The sequence below is a fragment of the Dermacentor albipictus genome, chromosome 9 (genome assembly GCF_038994185.2).
Source record: "Dermacentor albipictus isolate Rhodes 1998 colony chromosome 9, USDA_Dalb.pri_finalv2, whole genome shotgun sequence".
NCBI lineage: Eukaryota > Metazoa > Arthropoda > Arachnida > Ixodida > Ixodidae > Dermacentor > Dermacentor albipictus.
This window is the reverse complement of record NC_091829.1, coordinates 6,029,767-6,056,904: the sequence shown is the minus strand read 5'-3', so window position 1 is coordinate 6,056,904 and position 27,138 is coordinate 6,029,767. Positions and strand designations below refer to the sequence as shown.

Genomic DNA, 27,138 nt, shown 5'->3' with positions numbered 1-27,138 from the left:
GGTTTATTGACCAGTTGCCTTTACCCTAAAAAAGATCACATTCTCGTGACGCCTGCGGCAAAAAAGTAGTTCCACGTCCACCGCCAAGGTCTGTGAGTGGTGGCACTGGCTAACACTCCCAGGGTTCTACTAGGACCCATAAATACCCAAGAAAGTGGATGGGAAAACGGCGCCGCGGTAGCTCAATTGGTAGAGCATCGCACGCGAAATGTGAAGGTTGTGGGTTCGGTTCCCACCTGCGGCAAGTTGTTTTTCCATCCACTTTAATTTCCATTAGTTTATCGTCTCTTTATTTCAGTTATTAAGCACAAGTAATTTCCCCTATGTTGTCCTTGGTGTTAGTGTTTGTTGGCTTCTTATGATATCACTAATAAAAATCGGGCCCCTCAGTTAACCCCCTTTCTTCTCGTTATATATATACCGGTATATATGTGTGTGTGTGTGTGTGTGTGTGTGTGTGTGTGTGTGTGTGTGTGTGTGTGTGTGTGTGTGTGTGTGTATACATATATATATATATATGGTGGTCCTGCCTCTGTTAGGGTGATTACTCTGATGAAGGCAGTACCACCTCGTGAAACTTGTCACACCTACTTACCTAAAAAAGTAGACAAAATGCATACGTCTTTGGTATAACACAATATTCATGATGCACAACTAAACTAATAAAAATTAACTGGTAACCTGAAGAAACCAAGGCAAACCTTCACTAATGCATGAGAAGGTAGCTTCACGCTCAGGTGGTTCATGAAACACTATGTTGTGCCAGGAATCTAGTCAAACAAGGGCGGTGACCGTCGTGTGCAGTGCCTTGGGGAAATGCATGCAGCGGTATGACAATACCTGCTTTCCTGCTTTTGCTCCTGCCATATCAAACAATTAATCATGATTAAATCATTAAAAAAAGTTGAGAGTTAGAACTGCCCAGCACAACGCAATACTGGTAATAAGATCACCTTCTGCACTTATCTAATGGGTGCTGCAGTTCTCCAGTTGACCTGCTGAGGGGGGGGCCGAGCCCCTCCTGGCTTGAAGCACTGGTCTAGACAGCCTAATGTCCCGACCTTTGTGTTACATTTTTTTCTTCTTCTGGATAACAATATATCACCAGATTTCCTTTTTATTTGCACTCATTTGCACATTCTTTTTTGTGTTCTTTTGTGTGGTCATAAACATAAAGGCAGTTTTGTGTTTGTTGTGTTTCTAGTTCTATTGTACACCCTAACGGTTTGCACTGTCTACTCGTATTGGTTGGTGCGTTAGTCAGGCAACTATAATGCACATTTTTTGTTGTAAATCGTGACACGGTAGGATTTTTAAAAAAATTTCAGCTTTCTTGCACGTACACACGAGCAGCTCCTGGTGGTTGTCACCAGCTGCCTACCTTACCATTCCTCCCCCCCCCCTCCCTACTTCACCAACTCGAGAGTTGGCAATCCTAGGAGAAACTATGCAACAGATTTTATGATCAGGTTTACCCTCAGAAGTATTGCAGAAACTGCAGCACTTCCCCCCCTTCTACTAATGTGCGAGTCCAGTGGGGACATAGATAAAACTGTAGGAAGGAGGGAGCAGAAGAGGCAGTTCCCACACGGGGGGTAGGTGAGTGAGGTGATGTGAGAAGGCAAGGAAACCCTACTACTATACGATGGCGTTTGCGAGGAAACTAGATAAGCTTAAGTTCAAGGTATGATACAGTATGTTGCTGTTATTTCTGAAAAATAAACACGATGCAAATATGTCAAGCGGACAAACTATGCAGGGCATGCAGAAGCAGAGCCGCATTAATTAAAGCACATCGCAGGGTCCAGGCGACCCTACTGAAGCGGTCGATCGTCAAATCAACACTTCTGTGCCCACTGCGGTAGCTTCGCGGCTCTAGCATTGCTAGAGGCTGTGGATTTGATCCCAACCACGGCAGTTGCATTTCGACGGGGGCGTAATAGAAAACGCACGTGCACTTAGATCTTGGGACACGTTAAAGAACATCATGGTGTCAAAATTAATTCGGAGTCCACCACTATGGCGTGCCTCATAATCCAAATGTGGTTTTGGCATGTACAGCCCCATAATCCAATTAAAGTTTATACTTCTGCCGCAATGTGATGTGCGATGTGAGGCAATGACTATGCTCAACCCTCTGAGAGGTTATGAAATATGGTGCACAACAATGCCTCAAGCAAACACCTGTCCCTGTGTGTTCTGTTTACTACCCAGACAAACAAAAATGGTGCACGCAAGGTAATGTTTAACACCAACTCGTCGTTCTCGTGTTAGACTAAAATGTTGAAGAAATTAAGCTTTAGCCATCAACATCACCGCTAATTACCATCAATCAAAGCATCCAGCACGGAATGCTTCGCTTACATCGATTCCCACAGTGTGTGTGTGGGATCTGCATAATTTTCCTCTATCTCTGTTCTGACAGAGCTGGGATTGTAGTCTTGAGCACAAACAGCCTGTTTCGTTTGCAAACTACAAAGCTCCCTCCTCCGTAATGTAGATTACAATTTACCCCACTTACCTTAAAGGGTCCCTAAACGGTTTGGACAAATTCTGTAGATACGTAGGGTACAACTGCAGTAAAACATTTACACCACAATTTAGGTTAAGTGTCTCATATTGAGGGAGCTACGGACCATTGCAACTTATCCTCCTCCCTAGCCATGCTTTTTCTCAACTCGTTCCTCAAAAATTCGGGGCTAAGCTGCGCCTTCAGTGAGCTTTGTGTGACCCTCAGTGTTGTATGCGGGACGGTAACATTGTGGGTGAGAACAATTGCAGTCATGGGAGCGAAGATGTAATCACCATCGGGAACTGGCGCAGAAGGCGACATTTCGATGTATGTCAAGACCTGTGGTGGAACGTGAACAAAATCAGTCGGTCTTAGGCGAATTTCGTCTGGTGTTGGAGGAACGTCCAGTTGAGACAGGTCAAGACGCACAGTACTTGAGGAACAATCGATGAGTGCTCAATGGGCGGAGAGGAAGTCAAGGCCTAGTATGAGGTCACGGGGGCATTGGTCAAGTACAGTGAAAAGCACGACAGTATGTCGACCGGAAATGCTTGCACGTGCAGTACAAATTCCAACCACGGTCACCATGCTACCATCGGTGATTCGTACAAACTGAGTAAGGGCAGGCGTAACAATTTTCTTTAAATGGCAACATTGGTGGCTGGTCATAATCTAAGTGTGCTCCGTTATCTATGAGGGCTGTGACGGGTGTGCCATCAATTTGGACGTCAAGCAGGTTATGTCTTGCAAACAGCATCAAAGGAGGACTTTGCGGCGAATCCGACATTGCAGCACCACCTCGAGGCGCCGCATTGCCTAGTTTTCCTGCTGGGACGGTCCGGGGTAGGTCAGCGTCAGCAAGTAGTGAAGCTGGGACGGACGTGACTGGCGACGTTGAGGTGAGGGTGAGCGAGCATAGCGGCGAGTCGTGGTAGTGGCGTCAGAAGCGTCGTAGAAGTGACGGGGTGAGGAACTTTGGGGCGAACTTGAATTCCGGAAGGTGTTTCGAGGAGGGGACGGCCAACGGCACCGGCAGTGATGGGAAACGTGACCGACTCGGCCGCAGCAGAAACAGATCGGCCTGTCGTCAGGTGTACACCAGTCCGATGGATTCCTGGTAGTGTAGGGATAATGGACACTGTGAGGTGCACTGTGATAGGACCAAAGCATAGGAGCAGGGCGGGTGTCAGAACGACTCAAGGAACAGGCTCTGGGAAGACCCATATTAGCGATTTCCTGACGAACCACGGACTGGATGAGCGATATCGTCTCAGCGGTGTTGTTCCACGACGTCGATTGAGGCGAGGCAGAAAATGCTGCTTCGAGTTCGCAATGCACAATTTGGGTCACATTTTCGCTTGGTAGTGGTGAGCTAGATTGGTCGGTGGGGTCGCTGCAGTATTTGGAAGCCGTGTAAACTGATTGTATATACGACGACTCTTCACCTGCTTGAAACGGCGGCATTCCTTCATGATGGCGTCAACAGTCGACAAGTTTCTAAAGACCAGAAGGTTGAATGCGTCGTCCGCGATGCCTTTGATAATGTGTCCAACCCTGTACGCCTCTGGCGTCGATGTGTCGATTTTATGACAGAGGGCTAGGACATCCTGAATGTAGGAGACATACGTCTCGGTAGCAGTTTGGGCACGTGTGGCGTGCTGTTGCTTGGCGGCTAATTGTCGACCGAGTATGCCCGCGACGCCATTGCCCACATTGACCACGCGCGACAACTTGCCCGTACTCGTCTGTTGGCATCGCAGGAATCTGAACGCCAGGCTTACAATTGCCGCCATCATGACACATATTTTTCACCAGGCTCTCTCGTACTACTTTGGTCCCCTTGCCACTGAGTGGGCCTCTCTGAGAAACTCCTTCCGTGTTACAAAGGCCCTTACCACGTTCTACGTCAAGTGACCAATGTCACTTATGAGATAATCCCCAAGACCTCCGTCACGCCACCCGTTTCCACTTCACCTGATGTCGTACACGCTTCTCGGCTTAAGCCTTACTATGCCCTTACCGACGACCTCGTCTGAAGCACCGGGACGGTGCTTTTTCTGCCGGGGGTCATGTTACGGTGGGAGAAAAAGTCAAGGTCGTCAATGGTGAAGACGACGAAGTGGCAACAGCCTCTTGGGATTCTCGGCTGCTGTTTATATACACATTGTAAATAGTTTTATACCTGTGACAATATGACATTGTGTTGTCTACTACTGGTGTCTTGGAACCAGTGCGTGAAGCCTCTTCAACCTTCCTACTAGCTGCCTGGCCGGCGATACCCAGCAAGGGCTATCCAAACAGCGTGCGTTGCAAGTGTTCTGCTGCAGCGCCAAGCAAGTCCGGTATGCCAGCACACACAGCTGAGCTCAGTGCTTTGACAGATGGCCAAGGGCATCAACGTAAGCAGCCTTCACGGTGCAGCCACCTGGTGGCGCAGAGCTCAACCAGCCTAACACAGAGCTAATATTGCTGTAACCAAGTGTAAAACATTTTTGACATTTAATAAGACAATGTTTTCATGATTACGCAGCTGCCAAAAATTTACACCAGCAGCATAATAGAATACACTCAGTTACTTCTGTATTAGCTCTGCGCCTATCTGGTTGAGCTCTGTGCCACCACGTGGCTGCACCCTGCAGGCCACTCAAGTTTGTGCCTCTGCCCATGTGGCAAAATGCCCAGTCTGCCTGCGTTTACCGGAATGTTGGTCAGGCTAAAACTCTATTGTGGTACTAATACTTCGGTGTAAAGTGACGGCCACAAACTCAGGGTCCTCGTGTAGCCCGATGCGCTGCAGCCACTTCGCTTGCCTGTTTATCTCACAGCTTGAGATGTCGCCAATCACTAGGTTTGCAGCCTACAACGCAACGAGGGCGATTCATGGTTCTTACAAAAAGAAACCTCGAGACCAACACTGACAGTGCAGGTCGTGTCAGCACGGAGCACGTTGTAACACAAGAGACTTGCTTTGTGCCAGAAGTGCTTGAGTGTAGCGATAAATTGTCATTGTCTATTCTCTTTCTGTTACTTCTTTTTATAAGAACAAATTAACCATCATTTCAACTATTACGAACTATATTTGTTCCCCATAATGTTGGAAAAATTGTCGACGATGCTACCTGCGTAGCCAGTCTGATAGCTCACCCAACTGACATCGATTGCATTAACTATGTAAATTGTAATGAAGTCACTGAACACTCGGGGTAGCGTTACCACTGCAATTGGTAGTGATGCACATCTTTAATACCTTGTAGTAAATTACAGGCATTACGCTCAGCGCTTAAATGCATGACAGATGATCAGAAGGACCTACCTAATGAAATTGTCAAAATCGTTTCAGGGTCCCTTGAATGAACATTATTGCATAGGTTGCTTAACACTCACTATGGTTATTCAGTGGTTGTAAAGTGCTACTATCATAGGTTCAATATTTGGCTGCAATTGACACATTGCAATGGCAGTGGAATGCAGAAATACACTATATAGTCAGATTTCAAAGCGTTTTAAAGAACCCCAGATGGTAAGAAATGGATCCGGAGATTTGTATTACAGTGCTTTTCATAGCCAGATTGAAGTTTTGGGAAGTAAAGCAGCAAATTTACCTTTTTAAAATTAGTTACATACTTTCCATAACATCGTGCTATGCTACACTTCATAGTCAGTAACTTGAATTGGGCTAGTTGCCTTTATATCCTGTATAATGTATAATGAAACCAGGGTAAAGACAAGTGCAGACTTTCATTTGTGCCTGCTTATCAATATTATGGAAGTATTTATTAAACATGGTTGCCGATCATAATGTGCAATGGCAGATAAGCTCCTTTACCATAGGTGGAAAGGTTTCATTTTTCCGGGGAGGGGGGGGGGGAGGGGGGGTCACCTGTCGGAGAATATGAGAATTTACAAGACCTCATAGTAGGAGACAGTTCAGTTTCTCAACCTGAGTCCTCTCGCACCACCAAGAATCTGGCGTCTTTCGGTGGTGCAATCTTCGTAATTGTCGTATACTTGGCTATCACTAATACTGCTTTGCCTTTTCGGTGAAACTGCAGCCTCTCGCCCTCCTTTTTTTTTTTTCTTTTTCTGCGAGTCTGAGTATAAGCACTGATACGCATGACTGCTGTCGATTCTGATTTCGAGCAAATCCGGCTTTGCCTCATTTCAGCTACTGAGTGAATTATACAGTGTGCTCCAACTATCATGCACCAAGACAAAAAAAAGCGCAGTAGCGTTACTGCAGCTGCCAGTAATTTTTTTGTTACTGAGATTTATTTTGATCATTTCAATGAATTATATAACTTGAGAAGTACTGTACTAATTATCAAAGTGTCAACGGGACACTTGTAGGCACCTCCAAACAACATCTAACTGCATTCAGTGACATACTAATTGCGTATAATTATTAACGACTGGCAAAGAAACTTCGTAAAATATTAAAAATGCCATGTAGCAGCACCCTCAAATAAGCTGATTGAAAGCAACTGCATTTCCTGTCGCAAACCGAAAGAGACAGCGCATCACCTTGATAATGGTGGAGGAGGACCAACAGCACGTTTCGCATTTCGCAGCTATTCCTTCCTTTCATTTCTACGGCACACTTACCCATCTCTCAAAGTCGACTGATCACATTTATAACAAAAGCCCCCTTGATAATGCGGCCGAAGCGCACGCAGCTATATTTCGTGCCAGAAACTTGCTTCGTACCAAAGCCAAATTAAAGTGACGGTTTTACTTTTCATGAAAGTGTATGCGTGCTGCAAAAACAGGTTCATGGCAAAAAATAAAAGCAAAACAAACAGACCGCGAAGCAACCCACATGTAGAGAAAAGGCGAAACTGATGCGTTCAAGAAAGAAAATATACCACTTCTAAATGAGCCAAATTGGCAATCGGGATGGCTGCATAAAGAGGGAGAGAGACACCAGATTTCAGAGTGCCCTTATTATCTGTGAATTCATAAGCCTTGTTGAGCACCAGCTGCTGCTTAGAGGATGTGTTCGAGTAGGCCTCCTCCTGCAGCTATGAAGTACTGAGTCCACTTTATGATATCTTCAGTGGCTTTCTTGATTACTGATGCTAGAATTCTACGGCAGGCATCCGTTATCCTTGCCTTCAGGTAATTTGATGAGCGTGTTGATCATGTAAGCATGATCTTTCACATAACCCCAAAGAAAGAAATACAGTGGAGAGAGGTCAGGTGGCCTAGCCAGCCAATTTACAGGCCCGTGCCTTCCAATATATTGCACATGAAAAGTCACATCCAGCCAGTTTCGTGCTTGGCTGCTGCTGTGTGCAGGTGCCCCATCTTGCTGATGCCACAGAAGTGACAGCAGGACTTCGCTGAGAAACTTATCAACTGCTACTTCATGCATTTCGTCCACGTGACACTGTAAAGTCAGTATGTGATTGAAGAAGATGGTACCGATTATAGCACCGACGCAAATTCCGCACTACACATTGAACAACCACTGGTACTGGTGTCGATTTCATTTCAATAGTGTGCATTATGCAAATTTACCAGGGCATTTCTGTAAAAATTGGCTACGTTACTCAAGAAGTCTAGTGATGCATCGGCTTTTGTGAGGGCCCAATTCAAGAAATATAGGTGATTCTACAGTTCCTCCAAGTTCATCTTCCAAGCATTGGTGCTGGTTAAGATCGTACGGGTAAAAAACCGTCAATTAGAATCCTCCAAACTGATGACTTGGAATTTGGTACCTGGGTGGCCACGCCTCGCATGCTAGCAAGAGGGTTTGAGGCCATAAATGGTAGAACACCCGTGTGTAGGCCAGGGCTCAAAGATGGAATTCTCCACTGCTGTTTCTTGAAGCTGCCAGTTTGTCTCAGGTTTTCATAATTTCTGATGATAGTCAATGCATCTGGTCTACCACCACACTTCCATGACTGATATACAGTCAAACCCACTTGTAACAATTATCAAGTGCCATGAAAATTCCATTGTTATAACCGATAATTGTGATAACCGGGTTACATGAAAAAAAAATCAAAATATGGGGATGGCAGAGCTGATGCGAGAAAACTATAGTGGCGGGGAAGCCAATGCCCCTTCCCATCTTCCATCCATTTCCTCCATCCAGCTGCCTATTGTGTTCACTTGTCTAACTGCTTCCTGGGTGCTCTGATCGCGTGTAACAAGCCGCGGCTGTCAGCGTGAAAGATGGGCACTGCTATAACAACTGCAAAGAGGTGTCACGGGTGGCAAGCGATATCTGAGCACTGCCGAGGCACTGCATTGGTGGCCCCAAAAGGGGCCTTTTAAGAATTGCGAGAAGGCTGCTGCAGCAGCCTGTCAGCTTGAGAAATCCAGAAGAAACGCTGAGGAGAGATCGCCACAAGCATCTCGCCACGTACTTCTCTCTGGCTTGCACGAGAAAGGCCTATGTCCGTCGCCCTTGCATGCTATAAGCGAAGCTTGCCGACATCTTTCTCCAAAGCATCCAAGTGCTGCATGTAGTGCAGCAGAAGGTTCCTCGCGAAAACGAAGCCCCAGAGGGACTGAATCATTTGCCGGGCCTCCTGTGAGGACAATGTAAGCAGGTTCGCAACGACCGTCTCATTGGTTAGAAGCACTTAGTTTCCAAATCTATAGCCGTGCGCTTTCTTTTCATAGGCAACATTGTGCATTGCCGATGATCAGCGGGCAGATCAGCCATCTTCAGTTTCGGCGGCGAGACAAGCGAGGCTGAGAAACTGCATTGCCAGGAACGACTTCGATGCAACCGACTATGACGATTGCGAGAAGTGGTTCTTGAGGGAAGGATGAAAGGCTAGCACTATCGTCTGCAACCCTTGAGGGAGCAAGGCTTAGCGCCAGCAGGGAGTCGGAGGGGGAGTACGGGATGAATGAGGAGCTAGCGAGCAATCTGCTTGCGGTGCAGTTGGCACAGTTCATTCATATTTTGAAGGGTGGGTGTTAGGAATGGCCTGCCGAGGTGGCAACATGCAAGTTTTCGCAGTCAGCTGCAGCTGCGAGCGTGGCGAGCTTCCCCGAAGATAGCATGGAAGCCTTCAACACCTGCCACGGTGACTCGTTTCGTAGGGACCGCGAGGTGCCGCGTCAACAACCCCTCGGCACCGCATGACTACACGCGATCAGCTATTGTTAGTGAAATCGCCAATGCCTTCACGGTTCGACTGAAGCAGGGGGATTTCCTGGAAAAAGATGCCTTTTCACAGGCCTTTGAAGACGCCAGACATGGCGTCTTCAAGTGTATGGCAGCGACGGAGGCCACTGTGCGAGGTCCACTCTGGAATTTAGAGGCGCCGCTGGGGTCAGGCATGACCACCTGGCTACGGGGACACAGGACAATGAACACCACGACTGCCGCGCTGCGAAGGTCAGCTCTGAGTGCTGCAAAGGTCGTCGGCCCTCAGAGGGGGCACTGAAACCTGTGTGTGAGTGTGTGTGTGTGTAAAACGTCCCGCAGAGAGGCGGCTTGTTTACGATGACGTCAAATGTTTTGCCTCACCTAGGGATCTAGGGAACACGAAGTGTTTAAAAACGGCTGTTTGTCGGCTGCTAGGGGTGCTCGTCGTCATGCTCTGTGCTCGTCAATGTACTCGTGAGCTGTGTGCTCGTTTGCTGTATGCTTCGTCTTGCGGGCTCCATTTGGGAGTCACGCTAGACTGTGTAAATGTATCCCATGTTCAAATGTAAATACTGCAAATAAATCCTGCTCGCCTAGTCCTGTTGCCCCAAGTTCCTCTGATCGTCCTACAAGCCCGAATCCAAATCTTACATGGGGTGGTGTAGAGCTATGGGTGCAGCCCATTTGTGTTCAGAGGGGTGGAAGGGCGATGGGAGAGAGCCGCGCAGAGATGGCTGGAAAATGAGCGCGTGGCGGCCGTTGGAGCAGCGGCCCATTGTGCAGCAGCTCGAATTTATCATTTTCCTTTTTTATTTCACAAGGATTTCGCATTTCACTACCTTTCGGTTTGAACATTCAGAAGCCAGACTTCATCGTTATAACTGATAATGCCACATTGGGGCATTGTAGTAAGCGGGTTATTTCACCATGGAAAATATACAAAAGTTCAAGGTGCAGCAGCTTCTCATTGTTATAACCGATATATTGTTAAAACCGGTATCATTATAAGTGGGTTTGACTGTATATTCGCGGCCTTCCTCTTGTTGCCATCTGGAGCTCCCAAGGCAAGGATGATGTTTTCTTTCTGCTCATTAGAGAAAGGCATGGCAACTGGAACAAGGCAAAATGCACCTTTGAACATTTACACTGACTTCAATTCGCTTTTGTAGTGATTCGTATCGTTACAAAAAAACAACAACATCAGTGTGTTTTGCCTACGCTAAGACAACAGCTATCACAGCTTGTTTCCAACTATAGTAGGATACAACTTAAAGAAACAGCAATTGGCAACCAAGGCGCATGGACCACGCGAGGTTGTTACTCTGCCAGCCAATCACAGAACCAGACAAAACCATTGTCATGCGACCATTTCAAAATGGCATTGTACTTGATACCTCCGGAGCATCTGCTGTTCTTGAGTCTTTTCATTGGCGGAAGCGATGAGGTGTGCAACAGACACGGAAAAAGTGTATGGAGTCTGAGCATTTCACTCTTCAAAAACTTGCAGTACAGTTCATTTCATTGCTGACCCCGTTTTACTCATGAAACTTCACTGCCAACTGAAGTGAAACTTGGCAATAAATAGTTGCAGCAAAGCAAGCGTTTTATTTCATTTCAATAAAGACATTGGCTTTCACCGTTCCACTATAATAGATGAGTGAAAAAGTGCAAAATTATGCACTTTAATTTTACTTTTGTGGTTACCACCTCATTTAGGTAACAAGGAAAGTTTAAAGTACAAACTATTTACATCCTCGTGGACGAGCAGTGGCTGGTTGTTATGAGGGCCTGGATAGGGCTTCACCGTAGACTTCAATTGTATCTGACTGTAACACCAAATGCGACGTGTTAGTTCAGTCAGGGCATGGCAGATAAGGAACTAGCTTAATCGCGATGTTTTTTTTCTATTTGCTTTATTTATTTAATTCTGGCTAACTCAGAGGGAGCCTGTTCGATGGAACTGCTTTATGATGCGAGCGGCCGCGCAGTCATGTGGTATTCTGCATATTTCACAGGGTTTATTTATCAGTCAGAAAAAATTAGTATGCAAGTAGTACATCACTGAAAATACTGCAGTTAGATGTCCCTTGGCTGTGCCTACAAATGCCTCATGGACACTTTGATAGTTAGGATAGTACGTCTCGAGTTAGAGAATTGATTACAATGACCTATATAAATCTCAGTACCGAAAAAATTAGTGGCAGCTACTCCACTGTACTGGACACAATATGCACTAGGTTTTGTTCGACTAACTAATTGAATTGAATCGAATTAACACATTGCTTTATTTTTAAATCTTCGTGCATGATAGTTAATTGGGACACCCTGTATATATTTATGACCTTTGTATGCAAGTGACAATGTTTCCATGCCTAGTAAACGTTATAAATTATTAGAAATGTTTTTTTTTTCTTTTCACGAGTTGTTAGCACCATTTACTGGAAAGAGACACAATGCTGAGATACATATCATTCACGTGCATTTCACATGCCTTTGATAAAAGACTCTGCCAAAGGGGTCACTGAAATCTATAGGTTCTATTCATGGTCAGAAAAGCATGCAAAGCAATTTGAAGCGAGGTGAACATACAGCAACCTAGTCATTCTCTAGGCATAGGCTATCCGTACCTTTAGAAATAATTGGCTACCTCCTTTGAATACTATAATGGAATTTGTACTGTGTATTCAAATATATTGTGTATGTGCATAGTGTTTACAGTGTAAACTTAAAACAATGTTGAAGTGAGAAAATACTGATGAGGCAGCTGCCGCTGGTGCCAATAATGCGCTTGTCCTCCTATTGTCAGGATTTGCAGAAATAAAGCGAAAGTATGAATTAAAAGCCATCCATGTCCGTGCCAACAAAGATGTAAGCTATTAGCAACAATAAAATTTTGAGTGAAAAAGTCGAGGCAAGTCAAAAGAAACCTCAAATGATGTCAGTGAAAAAGCTCTAGTAATGACTCTTTAGGTGTGTGTGTGTGTGTGGGGGGGTCTCTGCCTCCCCCCCCCCCCAGAAAACTTTGTAGGGGGCTTGGGCCACGGAGTGCCCCTGTAGTCGGCGCCTATGCCCTTTACTAGTGCACTTCTGCGCATAAGTTGACAGTAGTGTATCTATCCTTTGGAGAAACAGCTACTTTGTGCATGCTTGCAGATGTATGGCTGTAAACCATTTCTTCTTCTAGCTGCTGCAGTATGAAATGAGCTGGAAAGGCACTACATTAACCAAGTAACTTCCTCACAAACTGCAAACCACATTATTCTTAATGCTTTTGCAACTGGCTCAGATGGTCAACCCTGTCAAAATGAAGGAGCAGCTGGTTTCACAACTGAAGACCCAGATCACTGACCTTGAAAGATTCATTCAGTTTATTCAAGGTAGTGCTACTAACCCTTCTAACTTTCCTCTATCTGACATACTAACTGCATGCTGTTGTGTAGTGGCTGCATGAAATCTCATCCATGTCATGCTTTTCAGGAGAGGGATCGGATGGAAAGCCAAGGTGCACATGCAACTGTCCAGTTCATGGCAAGGCAAGTGAAGATTTCACATTAATCACATTTTTGTTTGCACGTCGTTCACGCTCTTCCTTGTAGAATTGCAAAACACTTTTTAGAGCTCTCACAAACAAAGTAGTGGCTTCTTGAAGTTGTAGTAGTATCTGTGCAATATGAAAATGTATCATGTAGGTACCACTTGCCCTCCTTCAGATTTGCATACTCTCTTTGTGTGGAAGTTACAGTGTTCATAGCTGGAAAGAAAATGCTTCCAAGTCCACTTTCTTTGACTGTTCAAAAGCTTTGTGTTCACTTCAACAAGTGAAGGTTTGTTAAAGTAAATGACTGATTCGATTGATGGCTCATTCTTTGGTGTCATCTGTGTCTGTGCATGTCTCCACTGATATGCAGCCGGATACACTCCACTCTGAAACGTCTTCCGAGTGCTTTGCTTCGACAAGGAAATACAAGGACCAACTTCGTCGAGCACATAAGGAGAGCCAGGTAGGCTTTTCCACAGTGTTGCTTGGTGTTTTGAAGGCTTTATATGCAGCGATAGCATGTAAGTACAGTCATACTGAGCTAACTAGGAATTATATCCATTACATACATTTTCTAGTACATTTTGTTTGATCGCGTATGTTAAAAAATAGTGTATTACACTACTACGGGATTGCTATGAGGCAATCAGTGACATCTATGCTTTGTACTGATGTAGCACTGCCACCTCTACATGCTTTGACGTCATTTGTATTGAAGCATGTGGAGACGTGACCATATTCTTTTCTTTGCTGTGAACCCACCTAAACTCTCAAACATCTTTAAGCTAAAGCGTACGCTTCGATAAATGAACAGCTTTTTCAGGAAGTGTAGCAACAAAAAGTGGACCTGGAAAAGCCCTAATGGTGAAACAAGAAATTACATTGACTTCATATCTTCTTCTGATCCCAGCATAGTGCAGGATGTAAAAGCGATAGGCAGGGTAAAATGCAGTGATTATAGGTTAGTGAGGCTTAGGATTCACCTCAATTTGAAGAGAGAGAGAGTAAAATTGGTCAAAAAGAAAGAGGTCAACCTAGAGGCAGTAAGGGTAAAAACAGACAAATTTAGGCAGTTACTTGCAAACAAATATGCAGCCTTAGAACGTAGAGATGAAAATGACAGAGAAAATGAATGAAATCATAACTAGGCTGGCTTCAGAGGCAGCAATTGAAGTGGGAGGCAAGGCACCAAGGCAACCAGAAGGCAAGCTCTCCCAAGTAACAAAGGACCTAATAAGGAAATGACAAAGAATGTGTGGAAAACTGACGGCACTTTATACGAAGTGTTTCTTGACTGCAAGGGTCTCAGAAAACTGGAAGAATCCAAATATTATACTAATCCACAAAAAGGGAAGCGTTAAAGAATTGAAAAATTATAGGCCCATTAGCTTACTCCCACTATTATATAAAATATTTACCAAAATAATTTCCAATAGAATAAGGACAACACTGGAGTTTAGTCAACCAAGGGAACAGGCTGGCTTCAGGAAGGGGTATTCTACAATGGATCACATCCATGTCATCAATCAGGTAATGGAGAAATCTGTGGAGTACAATAAGCCTCTCTACATGGCTTTCATAGATTACGAAAAAGCATTTGATTCAGTAGAGATACCAGCAGTCATAGAGGCATTACATAATCAAGAAGTACAGAAGAAGAAGAAGTAGTTTAATGATTGGAAAATGTAGGGAGGTCGGCCAGAAAATGAAGCATCTGGCCTGCCACTCTGTGTAACGGTAGGGGAAAGCAAGTTGGTCACAATCGGGGGATGATAATGGGAGGATCGAGGTGAAGGACACATTGCATAAATGTTATCACAAGTGCGAGTCCAGGCCTGTGTCGCCTAAGAAACGTGAAAGAGCACACATTGTCTCTATCTTCTGCCAACTCTGTGGCCATGCACCTAGCAAGAGGTCCTGCGACAATGGTCTGTTATGTAACTGTCTCAAGGTCGCTGCCATTTTCAGACTTTCGCGCACATACTCAGGACACACCACGAGCACGTGGTCTATAGTCTCTACAACGCCACACACTGAACAGTCCGGGGAGTCTGTCCGTCCAATGATGTGCAAGTATTTGCACGTGAAGGCGACGCCTAATCACACTTTGTGTATCAGGCATGTATGAGGGCGTGGAATTCCGCGCAGAACAGGAAATTGCATATCGGGATCCAGCCTTTTAAAATGCATGTGATGAGCGTCTGGCTGGGCCCAGTAGCTTCTCGTCGCACTCCTCATTAATTCCGACAGGAGGCATGTGATGTCCGGTCTGGAGAATGGCACTCTTGAGCGCATGAAAGTAGCTCGGTGATCTGCAGTGCCAAAACCTGATATGCGGTGTGGCGCAGGAAGCATATTAAAATTTGCAGCATGAGTTTTGAGTTAGTGGAAATGCACCACTCTTGAGGTCTTTCCCCGCAGATGTCGCAAATCGCTTCCTGAATAGCCACACGCTCTGCAGCGGTTGATGTAGAATTGTGATCTAGAATGAAACCTTGAGTCATCTGTTGGGCTGGTATCAACACAGCTGCTGTTGGTGCCTTTGGTGACGCGGAGCCGTCTGTGTAAACATGAACATATGTCTGGTATTCTGACCAGATGTATGCCAGAGCAAGTCGTTGTAGTCTGCTAATGGGAACCAATGATTTCTTTAGCATGCCAGGGACATGCACGCATACGGAAGGTTGAACCATCATCCACGGTGGTTTGACGGGGTGATATGGAAGGGCATAGCCTGATATTATGTGGGGTAGATGGCAGCGGAGTGTACTTGTGAAACTGCTGTCTGGCCGCTTATGTAGAACCGACGTCAGTGGATGGCAATAGTGTAGTGTCAGTAAGCGTAAATATACACGAAGTGGTTCCTGGGACAGGTATACCGATAATGGGCATATGCGGGCTTCCTCAATTGTGCCTTTGTTGGAGGCACGCCATGGCAAGCCGAGGCATATTTTGAGTGCCCGCTCTTGAACGCTTTCTAATGTCTGTAAGCAGGAAATGCTCAAGTTTGAGAGTATCGGGGGGCTGTATCGAATGTAGCCTACAAATAGAGACTGGTAAAGTCGTAGTAATGAGCCTTTCATGGAGCCCCATTTCATGCCTGCTATGAAGCGAAAAACATGGCAAAACAGATTAAGTTTTTGCTTCAATATATTAACATGCCTCAACCATGACAAACCATGGTCAATGATAATGCTCAAGACTCTGTGGTATGAGACATAAGGTATTATAACACTGTTAATGGAGATCGGGTAGCGGCAGATGGATTTGCGCGTGAGTGCAACCACAGCACATTTTTCAGCAGCTAAGAGCAAACCCTGATGCCATATGTATCGTGAAGTAGATGACACAGCACATTGTAATTTTGCACATAGCTGTGGGTGTGTTGTACCAGAAGCCCAGATGCAGATGTCGTGTGCATATGCACTGATGTGTATGCGAGCTGGAAGTTTGCTCAGCAGGCCAGTCAGTGCCACATTAAATAATGCTGGGCTCAGAACTCCTCCCTGAGGAACTCCACAGCATACCTGATGACGATTAGTCTCTCCGTCAGGTGTGGACATGTAAACAAAACGGCTGCTGAGGTAGCTCACAATCCACAGGTAGAGCCGGCCGCCAATACCCAAGTCATCTAGACCATTGAGAATTGCTTCATGAAGGATGTTGTCATAAACCCCTTTGATGTCTAAGAAAACAGCGGCGACGAGTCGGCATCGACGTTTTTCATGTTCCACTGTCGTAACGAGGTCAATGACGCTGTCAATCGAAGAATGACGCTGTAAAAAACTGGTCATCATGTTCCGATAAAGATAATTTCTCTCCAGATACCATTCGAGCCTCGCCAGGACCATTCGTTCCATAACTTTTCAAACACAGCTAGCTAATGCAACTGGCCGGTATGAGGTAAGCTCCTAAAGAGTCTTTCCAGGCTTCAAGAGAGCGACCAGGCGGCTGATCTTCCACTGCTCCGGAACAATACCGGAGACCCATGTGTCATTGTAATAATTGAGCAGCGCAGTGCAACTAGCCCTGCCAAGGTGAGAGAGAGACGAGTATGAGATCTTGTCAGGGCCAGGGGCAGATGAATGCCAACACGACGCAAGAGCAGCCTCTAATTCAGGCATCTTGAAGAGCAAGTTGTAGAGGTCACTAGGGGAAGGTGACTGAAATTTCGAATTGGATTGAGGTCGGCTGAGTTGTGCCCACAATCATTTTGCAGAAGTCGTCTGCTACCTCTACACTGGTGCGGCGTTGGTAAAGGGCCAAAAGACTGAAAGGGTACCTTTCTTGTGGGGGAAAACGTAGGCTCCTGACTACATGCCAAATACGTCACAGCGGCTTGTGAGGAGCCAGTGATGAGCAGAACTTTCTCCAGTGCTTCCTTCCTAATTTCTCGAGATGGCGCTTTATTTGTCGTTGAGCACGGTGACAAAGGGCGAGATTGTACATGGATTTTGTCCTGTATTTCCTGTCAGTGCACCGTCGGACTGCGCATAACCTCTCAAATTCCATGTCGATAGGAGACCCCGGTGTAGGTGCACATAGGTTCCGTGTGGCCTCACCGAGGGCGAACATGATCAAGTCTTCTATTTGGGTTGGTGACTCGAGATCCGCACAGGAATTCTCCACGAATGTCTTAAAAGTGGGCCAGTCTGTGCACTGCACATGAGACGAAGTGGTAGGTGCGAACCACTTCACTCAGATATACGTTGGTATGTGATCACTGCCATGTGTTTCCACATCACTGAACCAGCTAAAAGACGACTGTAGTCGTGAGGAAACAAACGTCAGGTCCAAGCAGCTACTATAGGACGTGCCACACAGAAACGTAGGAGAGCCATTGTTAATATTGATGAAATCCTGGGAGTGCATAAAGTCGGACAGGGCTTTGCCTCGGTTATTCATTACTGCACTTCCCCATTGGGCGTGATGAGCATTGAAATCGCTCACAATAAGATGAGGAGCTGCACAACTCTGGATTGCTGTGTGGAATATCTGGGTGGAATATAGCCGCCGAGTATCGAGAAGACCTGGCCTTTAAGCGTACACGTCAAGCAAATGTAGTGGTTCGTGTTATGGGGCTGGAGGACATGGCAGTAGTGTGAAATATCTCGGCATATGCACACTAACACCTTGCTGGTTTCATCAGCTTCTCGAGACCACAGCAATATATATACAGAAAAGCAGAAGGTATATTGGGCTTACATATCACAATCGCAGGGAAGTGATATTTCTGGATGCGCTGTCATAAGTCACTCGGGCGACCACACAGGCCTCGGGCATTCCACTGCATCACTACACTGCGACGCATGTGCATCGACACAGAGGAGGGGCTGTGTGGTAGCGCCATAACGAATTACTGCAGTGCCGCCAAGAGCGGCTCAATTGAGTCCAAAAACTGAACAACCCTTGCTGTTGGCGTATTGAGGCCTGAAAGCACAAGGAGTACAGAACGCTTACATAAATACTTTCGAAAATATTTACAGAGGCTCTACAGCTGCCTTAATTTTACACAAGAAAAACATGAAGATACCTATAAAGGAAGGGGTCAGACAGGGAGACACAATCTCTCTAATGCTATTTACTGCGTGCTTGGAAGAAGTATTCAAGCAATTAAACTGGGAAGGCTTAGGAGTAAGGATTGACAGCGAATATCTCAGCAAGCTTCTATTTGCCGATGACATTGTTCTATTCAGCAGCAATGCAGATTATTTACAAAATATGATTGAGGACCTTAACAGAAAGTGTGTAAGAGTGGGGTTGAAGATTAATATGCAGAATACAAAGATAATGATGAAAAGTCGGGCAAGGGAACAACAGTTCAATATCGTCAGTAAGCCTGTAGAGTCTGTGAAGGAGTATGTTTACCTAGGTCAATTAATCACAGGGAACCTTGATCATGAGAAGGAAATTCATAGAAGAATAAAAATGGGTTGGATCACAATTGGCAGACATTGTCAGCTCCTGACTGGAAGCTTACCATTATCATTGAAAAGGAAGGTGTACAATCAGTGCTTTTTACCAGTGCTGACATATGGGGCAAGACTTGGAGGCTGACAAAGAAGCTTGAGAACAAGTCAAAGACCGCACAAAGAGTGATGGAACGGAAATTGCTAGGCATAATGTTAAGAGACGGAAAGAGAGCGGCTTGGATCAGAGAGGCAAACGGGAATAGACGATAGTATTGCCTTCCAAATTAGCTTTGCCCCAATACAAAGTAGTTATGCGGTGAAGCATACCAAGCGACAAAAAGTGCGACTGTTATGGAACACAGCACATATTTCTTATTTTACACATGTACATGCACTTTCTGCAGTCACGGTACGAACGCCGAGATGCCTAGTAAGTTTTCTGGCAAGCCTTCTTAGATAGACCCCAGCTCTTTTGCTGGCTCTAAACATGCCCTTCACTTTCAGAGTGTTATAATTTCACCCCCTCTCGTTTCGCTAGCTTTCCCAAAACACAGATGATTTTTCTCCACTTTGTGGTGAACAGTGCTTGCACATGTGTATTAGGCCCCGTTAATGGCCTTATATAAGAGACACGCATGATGGCCGAAACGAAGACTCAAATCGCCACAGCAACATCAGAAACAGGTCAGAATGGATTCCAGTATTCTTATTAGGTGCCTAGGCACTTGTACTGTGACTGGTGACGGTGCGTGTGCGCCCGCATAATTAAGAAGCATGTACTAAGTGAACGTCCCATTAGACACCCCGTTTCACTTTTTTGTCCCACGCGTGCCTGCTTTCTCCTCTACGAACTTGGCGCCCATTTTTAGTATGCTTCACCGCAGTAGGAGAGAAAGAAGTGCCCAGGGCTCATTGGTGCTCTGGGCCTCTCGATGTTATGAATTTTTTTTTATGGTTTTGCCAGTTTAATAAATGCACTTTCATTAAGAATGAGGCAGAAGACGCCCACACGACCACCTGAACAAGATCAGCTATCTACTTCATTGCTCATGTTTAGACGACATGCTTTGGCAGCTTGGACCTGCCCCATTTCTGCGAGAGCTCAACACCTGAAGCCATCAACTCTGACAACAAGAACACTGTAGCCATTGAATGTCATATGAAGAAGATGTGCCAGATGTCGAGTGAGCAGACTCCATCCTACAAGAGTTAGCAACAATTTTTCGTGGTCTCTTTAGTCTCTTATGTGCCGCTTATGGCGTCACACAACCCGAACTCCCTATGTAGGCAGTTTTTAACAGAATATTGAAAGTATGACTCTTGGACAAATCAACAAAGTCTGGATCAACTATTGAAAAGGCATCTTAGTGGCAGATGCAAAAAGTCGAACTATAATAAAGAAGTTCAAGAGTATTTTGACATTAAAGGGTCCCTGAAACGGTTCGGACAAATTTTGTAGACACGTAGGGTACAGCTTAAGTAGAGAATTCGCACCACAATTTAAGTGTAGCATTACGTATTAATGGAGCTACAAGCGATTACAAGTTACCCTCCTCCCTAGGCACGCTTTTCCTCCTCAACTCGTTCGCTGAGCCATCGCGGCTAAGCTCTGCCTTCACTGGTTCTGCGTCACGACGCGACGTCACATCGTCCACTTCTGGTTGCTTTGGAGCCCGCCCCCACCCGCGCGAAACCTCTCTGTTAGCCGCTTGGCCGTCGACCGCAAGTGAGAGCTATCGAAGCAGCGTACGTTGCCAGCATTCTGTCGCAGCGCCAAACGTGTGTGGTATTCCGTTAACCACACACTAGCAGAACATTTCGACGGAACTGTGGAAGCATAAACTCAAGCTAATGAAGGAACTTTAGCATAGACTTACGTGAGCTGCCTGATCGGTCTCTACGGTTCAACCACCCATTGGCGCAGAGCTTAACCAGCCAAAGAAAAAGCTAATATTGCTCTAACCAAGTGTAAAACATTTTAAACATTTACAAAAACGTGTTAACGATTACACTCCTGCGAAAAATTTACACCAGCAGTTAAGGAGAATACATTTTGTTACTGCTACTGTGTCTGGTTGAGCTCTATGCCACCAGGTGGCTGCACCATGCAGACCATTCACGTTTGCACTTCTGTTCATCCCATGAAACGACACGCAAGGGGACACAGCCAGGCCCTGTCCCCTTTGCGCTTGCGTTTACCTTAATACTGGACTTGCGAAACACTATTGCGTTAGTAATCTTCCAGTGTAAAGTGACGGCTGCAAACACGCAAATCCTGGCGCCGATCGGATAGCGGCAGTCCGATGCGCTGCAGCCAGTCCGCTCGTCTACTGGCTTTCAGAGGGACACAATGTCGCAGCTTGACATATTGCCAGTCGCTACGTTTGCAGTCCACAACGCAACAAAGTCGAATAATAGCGCTCGCGAAAAGACAGACCGACATTAACGGCGAGCTTTTGTCAAAAACGGAGCACGTTGTAACACAAGCAGACGACACTTGCTGTGTGCCTGAAGTGCTTAAGTGTACTGAAAAATTGTTTTTGTGCATGCCCTTTATGTTACTTTCTTTCTATAAAAACAAATTAACTAACATTTCAACTATTAGGAACATCATTTGTTTACCATAAAGTTGGAAAAATTATCGATCACGCGCCCTGGTCAGCCAATCCTATAGCTCGCCCCACTGACGGAATATGGGTGATTCGTGTCATATGGGTAGGGGGGGCTTAAAATTCCGCCGTGCAATGTGCTGCGATCGGCAGTGATGTGCATTTTTAAAACCTTATAATAAATTACACACTTTACGCAAAGCACTTAGATGCATCAATTAATGATCAGAAGAACCTACTCTAATGACTCAGCACGTTTGTAGAAAATCGTTTCAGGGTCCTTTTAAGTGTAATTCCTGTCTATTAATTACAGGAAGGAGTCAATGACTGGTGTAATTTCCGATGTCAACCTTGAAATCAAGTATGTGGGCCTCATCAATCTGCTGAGTTCATTGGTGCACATGCTTGAGGAACTCTCGGTGCATCAAAGTAGTATTTGCTTCGTCGACTTTGCCCGAGTCTATCAAAGTGGGGCACACACAATACACCGCGTCTGACCATTCGTTCCATGGCCTCTGCAGTGTCGGAAGTGTCTCAAGATAGGCCACGTAAATGCTATGTGCAGAAATCAAGTGACCTGCCTGTGTTGCAGTGGGCAGCATAATACTGCCGACTGTGATGCACCTTCATTGAAATGTCCTAACTGTCCTGGCTCTCATGAAGGAATGTCGAAGCATTGCACAAAAATTCATGAAGTTCATATTCTCCAAAAAATGGCGAGAGACAAATGTTCCCAGATAGGCTGCTCAATCTGTTCACTGAGACAGACAACGCCGGGTTAAGGAAGTGCCACCCAGGAACTGCAGACGAACTGCAGTGCGGGTTGAGGCACAGGAGCCACAACAACCTCTGTCTGTGCTAGCATTGACGACGGCATCTGTGCATACTGCAAATTCAGTGTCGCTGAGAGCACACGGTGAACATTCATTGCCCCTGGGTGGCACAGACACGAAGTGGCCTTTGCTGGCCTGTAGACCCACGGACACGTCCCCATGCCATAGTGTTCCTTTACGTCAAGGAGTGGATGCTGGGGCTAGTAAAGCTGACCCTATAGAGAAGCAAGGAGCCGAAAAGAATGACAAGGAAAGCATTGAAAAAGTGCTGAAGCACCTGCTAGAATCAATGCACATGATTCTTTGTGGTCTGCAGACTCTGGGTTCTGAAAGCGACGTGCATGTCCTTGCTGTACTGGAGCCGTTTATCGCCGCCCTTTACATATTTTGAAGTCCTTTCTTGGTACCTGTGCTGCCCATACAGGAGAAACCCACACACAAGCTTCTTCATTGCGCACTTTTGTGTAGTTTCACTTGGATTCGTGACTCAAGCCATGCTCTGGAAGGCGGATGACACTTCTGGATGACTTTGTTGGACATTGGTAATAACCATGAGAATGCTGAATTTGCCTGCATCGTTGTGCATCCTTCTTTTATGTCATTGTCACCCCTCCTCCAGCCTTTAAATCCCCGTTCCCCCTCCCACTGTGCCGAGTAGCAGGCTACAGCACACTAGCTCAGGTCAGCTTCTGAGACTCCTGCAAATAACTTTCACCGCAATACTTTCACCGCAATAAATTGTGTATGCTCCATGGCATAACACGGCAGTGTTGCGGCAAAGCTGACAAGTCAAGTTCGAATTATTCAGCGAAGGCCAATTTTTTAGATCGAAATAATGGAAGTTTGGGCTGTAATGTTTGGGGTTCGGCATGAAATAGAAGGTAGCTGGCCCATGCCATCGAGTTGTTGAAGGAAAGGACTGCTTCTCAGCGAGAACGAGGAATATGGGATTTATTTACAGTATCTACATGAGAATGTTACCGTTCATCAGTCTAACATGACTGAAAGAGGAATGCACACTGAGGAGCTGACAACGGCTGCTTATAAACACTCTGTCCTCCCTAGATCCCTAGGGTGAGGGAAAACTGTCATTCGACCAAACGCAGCATCCAAAGTCATCGTAGCCGACTCGCCTTTGAGGGGGAGGGTTTACGCACCCACTTCCACACAGGCTGCACTTACCACACCAAGGTGAGTGGACACCCGTGGAGTGGCCACCAGTGCGTTCTCGCAGACACGGTGCTTGACCCGAGCAGGTGCCTCTTTATCCCAGAGTCGACGCCACAGACAATGGCCACCGCGTTTGTCCATTCTAAGCTGCGTGAAACGGCACTGCAAAGCATCTCATTCCAGGAATTCCCCTGCCCCAATCAGACCTTGACGTGAATGCATACACACTAACAATACTTGCTCCGCCGACCACGTCCAGTCATCTTCGGTGCCGTCCCTCGATTGACGTGGCGCATTCTTGTCCTCACAAAGCAGGTCGTCACCGCAGACCTGCCGGCGTCGAAGGGCTGTTGACTCGCGCATCGTAGTCCTCACTAAGTGAGTCATCACAGCAGGCCAGGCAGATTTCGTCCTTTCAAAGCGAGTTGTCGCAGCAGACATGGTGGTGCCTTTCCGTCGTGGTTCCCCGAAGATCGCCAGCCCCCGCAGGGCCCATAGAAACAGGGCCCACAGAAATGTATGGGCGCTTGCCATGTTCCTTTGGTTGGGATCAAATTAACCTAAAGATCGAATTAGTCGGAGTGGAATATATGAAAGTCCACTGTATTGCCCTAAGTTTACGGAAATAATTTGTCTTCAGCGGCACCCAGCACTGCTTAAACAGTGCTGGGTACTCGGAGCGGTGCAGGAATCAAAGGGGCTCTCGCACCAAGGGCAGAAAATACAGAAAGTGAAAGCACTAGCACATCACTGCAGGAGAATGGCTCCGCACCACATGCCGCCTTGAAGAAGTGTCCCCGCAGCTATGCTGCACACTCTTGCAATAACTCATGAGAGCTAGGGCAATTTCTGTCTGCTTGGGCCTCCGATAGGTGCAGCTCAGTGTAGTGCTACCCTGCGTGAGCACTACACAGTACCCTTCAGCTTATCGTTCGGAAAAGGATCAGCACAAGGTACACACTCGCCATATAGGTGCAAAGCACTGCAGACAAACAATGCCCAAAACAAAAAGACTGGTAGACGAGAGGGAAAACTCATACATACCCTATGCAGTAGGCAGTGCAAAGCACCACTGCTACAGACTGCTCGGTGAAAAAAGCCACCCCCAACTAAGGATGCTCAAATAATTTTTTATTCAATTAATGATTAATCATTCATCATTTTTGCCTTTTTTGGAATAATTGCTTTCGATGCAGGGTTTTTTATCGATTAATTGACTAACCGAAACATTTGCCAGGTATATATAGGAAGGTTAAGACACAGTTACCTGCTTTTGCAGGACCCTATTCTAATGTTTGAGAGGTAAAACCAAGTTTGAAACACAAGTGTATAAATGATTGTTAAAAAGGACTATCTTTGAATTGTTAAGAACTAGATAGAGTTCGAACTAGGGGCTTTTGAAAATTTAAACAATACATGTTATAAAGTAGCACTTAGTGCAGAAATAAATAAGATACATGGCACCAGTGAATCTCTGTGCAGTACAGTTAAACAGTACAGTCAAAGTTTTACAACTGCTCTGGCAGTTGTCAAAGTATGCGTAAGCATTGTGCCACTTGCTCATCTCCATGTAGCCCGGTGTCATTATCAATGTTATGAAACTTGGTCTGACCAGGAAAACAACAGTGCTGAGGCGATACGATCTGCTTCGGACGGTGACGAACGATGAATTGATGACGCAAGCAAACTACTTTAGGTGGCGGCGCCAGGTGCACTGATGACGTTTCAATCATGATAAGCCATTACCGCTCTTTAGCACCTTATCCATCCGTGTCGAACCATGATCAAGCACGATCAACCGTACTCCGACAGTGGCTGTGTATGGCATGGCCACGCAGGCCCTATTGTGAAAGCGATTCGCGATGGGGACAGAGTACGCCGAGTGCCGATAGCTTCGTGTGTGCTGTGTCATTGCTGCTTAGTTCACACTGAAGTGAGAAGCAGCACGAAGATCAATTCGCTCGCTGTTGCTGCCACACTTTTCAGTTTACGTGATGGACGGACGGGTTTTCTCGTTGGGTAGGCATAGAAATGCTTATGCATTTAAGGATGACAAAAGTGAAATGTGAGGTCCAGCTAAAATATGCAAGAAATTGCAATATGCACAGGGAGAAAGAAAATTACTGGTTTAGGATTTTAAACTACATGCTCTTTTCTACAGAGCGAAGGAATGTTTATTGTCTGGGATCTTTGGGTGAACATTCTTTTAATGGCCACAAAACCAGCATCTGAGAATAGATGCCCAGGTGCTATATGTTTCTGGAATCGACATGAACTCCATCATTATGTTAAATAGATGCTCCAAACTTGCGCACTTGCTGTGTCATTGCTCATGTGATGCCACTCCTGTCAAACTCTCAAAAATGATTAATGGAAGAGGCCTAATCAATTAAGTCTAATAAATGACAGGTGGACATTGGTAAAAATCAGTAATCTTGTGGGATACATATAATCGATAAATCATTCGTTGATAAACTGTCGGAGGTAGAGAGGGAGACGCATAAAGTAAAGACAACAGAACAGGTGAATGCCCACACAAAGGCATCGAGGTGCAATTCTATCCCTACAACCTTTATCTTGGACATAACATATCCCTTTGATCCCCAAGATGCAGGCAGGAGAAATTTACACTTTATTGCAACAGCATGCACTTGTCGTGCATCAGTACAGTCCCTGTCTACAGCTTGCAAATGAGGTTATCTCTTATTTTTTCTGATAAAAAGCTTGTCAGCATGAAAAAATTGAGAGCCTGTGTGCACCATGTCTCACGACGACATTAGAGCACTAGGATCAAGCATACTGCATTGTACTGTTATGTTTTTAATGGATTAGCATTCTTTGGGTATTTCACATACTTGTCAGGGGCTATCTGCCTGTCTCTGTTGTTTGTTTGTTTTCCCACCTACCAGGGTCAGTGAGTAGTTCATGGTTCATGGGTAGCACATTGAACTGCTCTACTGAGGTAACAGGGTTTGAAACCAACCATCGGACCAACTTCGATCACAGAGTATGTGGCATCGCATACATGCCGCTTTTCAACTAACTTCTTGCATACCGACATGGGTCACTATATACGTGGGGCTGTATAGTACCACTGTTTGAAGAAACTCTTTGACACCAACTTGGAGCACTGGTTATGCACTACTTAGTCTGTGCTGGTCTTGAATGAACATCTTTGATCCCAAGTTTGGTCATTGGGCCAGTAGGTATGTGCTGCTTTTCAATGAACATCTTTGACGCCAATTTGGTTAATGAGGTAAGTGCTACTGAGAATGTGCTTCCCTACAATGACAGAAAAAATGCAGTAAATTTCTCAAGCCCACGTCGCAAGGGTTCCTCAAGGACAGCAACCCAGCGCACTTGCAGGCTGTGCCACAAATGCACTGTGTGTGTACCACTTTTCGATGAACACCTTTTTATGCCAACGCTTTTGCAAGCTGCACCATGAATGCAACG

The 27,138-nt window shown here is 45.7% G+C and overlaps 2 protein-coding genes across 6 annotated transcripts in view; one reads left to right on the top strand and one right to left on the bottom strand.

The window, feature by feature from the left end:
- Positions 1-27,138, bottom strand: part of kermit (PDZ domain-containing protein GIPC-like protein kermit) — a 193,726-nt gene that overhangs the window by 58,543 nt on the left and 108,045 nt on the right. The gene's annotated exons all lie outside the window — the stretch shown is intronic.
- The window catches only part of LOC135906085 (RUN domain-containing protein 1), a 70,078-nt gene that overhangs the window by 11,123 nt on the left and 31,817 nt on the right, over positions 1-27,138 (top strand). For all 5 annotated transcript variants that reach the window (XR_010565625.2, XR_010565624.2, XR_010565621.2 and 2 more), the window contains exons 7-9: positions 12,907-12,997; positions 13,098-13,153; positions 13,529-13,621. Coding sequence is in view for 1 of the 5 variants with exons in the window: in XM_065437250.2 (XP_065293322.1) it covers positions 12,907-12,997; positions 13,098-13,153; positions 13,529-13,621 (240 nt within the window). In the remaining 4 variants the exon portion in view is untranslated. The remainder of the gene's footprint in view (positions 1-12,906; positions 12,998-13,097; positions 13,154-13,528; positions 13,622-27,138) is intronic.